At 62.1% G+C, this 1,127-nt stretch overlaps 1 protein-coding gene across 1 annotated transcript in view; it reads right to left on the bottom strand.

Annotated features, from left to right (window-relative positions):
• Positions 1 to 1,127, bottom strand: part of LOC105821630 (zinc finger protein ZXDC-like) — an 18,251-nt gene that overhangs the window by 5,961 nt on the left and 11,163 nt on the right. The window contains exon 2 of the mRNA XM_012658377.1: positions 581 to 760. Within this exon, the coding sequence (XP_012513831.1) occupies positions 581 to 760 (180 nt within the window). The remainder of the gene's footprint in view (positions 1 to 580; positions 761 to 1,127) is intronic.

The raw sequence follows: 1,127 nt of genomic DNA, 5'->3' as shown, positions 1-1,127 counted from the left end.
TCCCACCTCGGCCTCCCAGAGTGCTGGGATCACAGGCGTGAGCCACCGCACCCGGCCTAAAAATATCCAGCCACGTTTAACACACAGAGGCTACAGCCGGTGGTGTGCCGGGAGCAGTCCCCAGAGACCAGCGGCCCACGCGGCCCAAGGAGACCCCACCCCAGCCCCGGCAGGAGAAGTAGGGCTGGGGAGGGGCAGTGCAGCCTCCAACAACTCCATGATGCTGCAGACAGCCCCGGGGCCTTGGGCAGGGGAGGGGCATGCCCGCTTCCGTCTCCGAGAGGCGGGGAGACGGATCGCGCTGGGGAAGCAGACACAGGGTGACAGGTGGCATCGCGATCTAAGGCATCAGTGCCGACGACGGTGAGAGCTTAAGCAGATGCGATGGGTCGGGCTGGGGAAAGGCAGAAGCTGGGGCTGGGAGGAGCCACTCAGGATGAGAAGCAGGAACCGGGGCCGCTGAGATGGGGGGTGGGCACGAACGGGCTGGGGGTGCCGTGGCCGGCCAGGGGCCAGACACTGCTTGACGCCGCGGGACCTCTCCCACCCACGCTGCCCAGGATGGCTCCCCGGCTCCTACCTGCAGGAGGTGGATCTGGAGGCTGTGGGCCCCGCCAGGCACCAGGAGGCTTTCACACAGCCAGCTGTCCAGGCAGGCCTGGAAGTCGGAGGGGCTGATGCTGCCGTCTTTCAATTCCCTTTGAGTAGGCCCTGGGGCCCCTAAAACGACAGATGAAAACCAGCACACCCAATGCACAAGCTACTGTCAGGCCCCCGTCCTGGCCGAGGCCGCGTCGCGGGGAAGGTGGCCTTCCTGTCAACTGCTCCTCCGCACAGCGGTTCCAGACTTGAGATCACTGGACGGGAATAATCACGAGGCAAGAGGCAGAAAAGACAAAAGGAAGCCCAGGATTTTGATTGAAAAATTTTAGAGGCGGCCGGGCGCGGTTGCTCACGCCTGTAATCCTGGCTCTCTGGGAGGCCGAGGAGGGAGGATCTCTCGAGGTCAGGAGTTCAAGACCAGCCTGAGCAAGAGCGAGACCCCGTCTCTACTAAAAATAGAAAGAAATTAGCTAGACAACTAAAAATATATAGAAAAAATTAGCCGGGCACGGTGGCGCATGCCT

This window comes from Propithecus coquereli, unplaced genomic scaffold (genome assembly GCF_000956105.1).
Source record: "Propithecus coquereli isolate 6110/MARCELLA unplaced genomic scaffold, Pcoq_1.0 Scaffold584, whole genome shotgun sequence".
In the NCBI taxonomy this organism is placed as follows: Eukaryota; Metazoa; Chordata; class Mammalia; order Primates; family Indriidae; genus Propithecus; species Propithecus coquereli.
The sequence above is the reverse complement of the archived record's forward strand: the minus strand, read 5'-3'. Positions and strand labels throughout refer to the sequence as shown.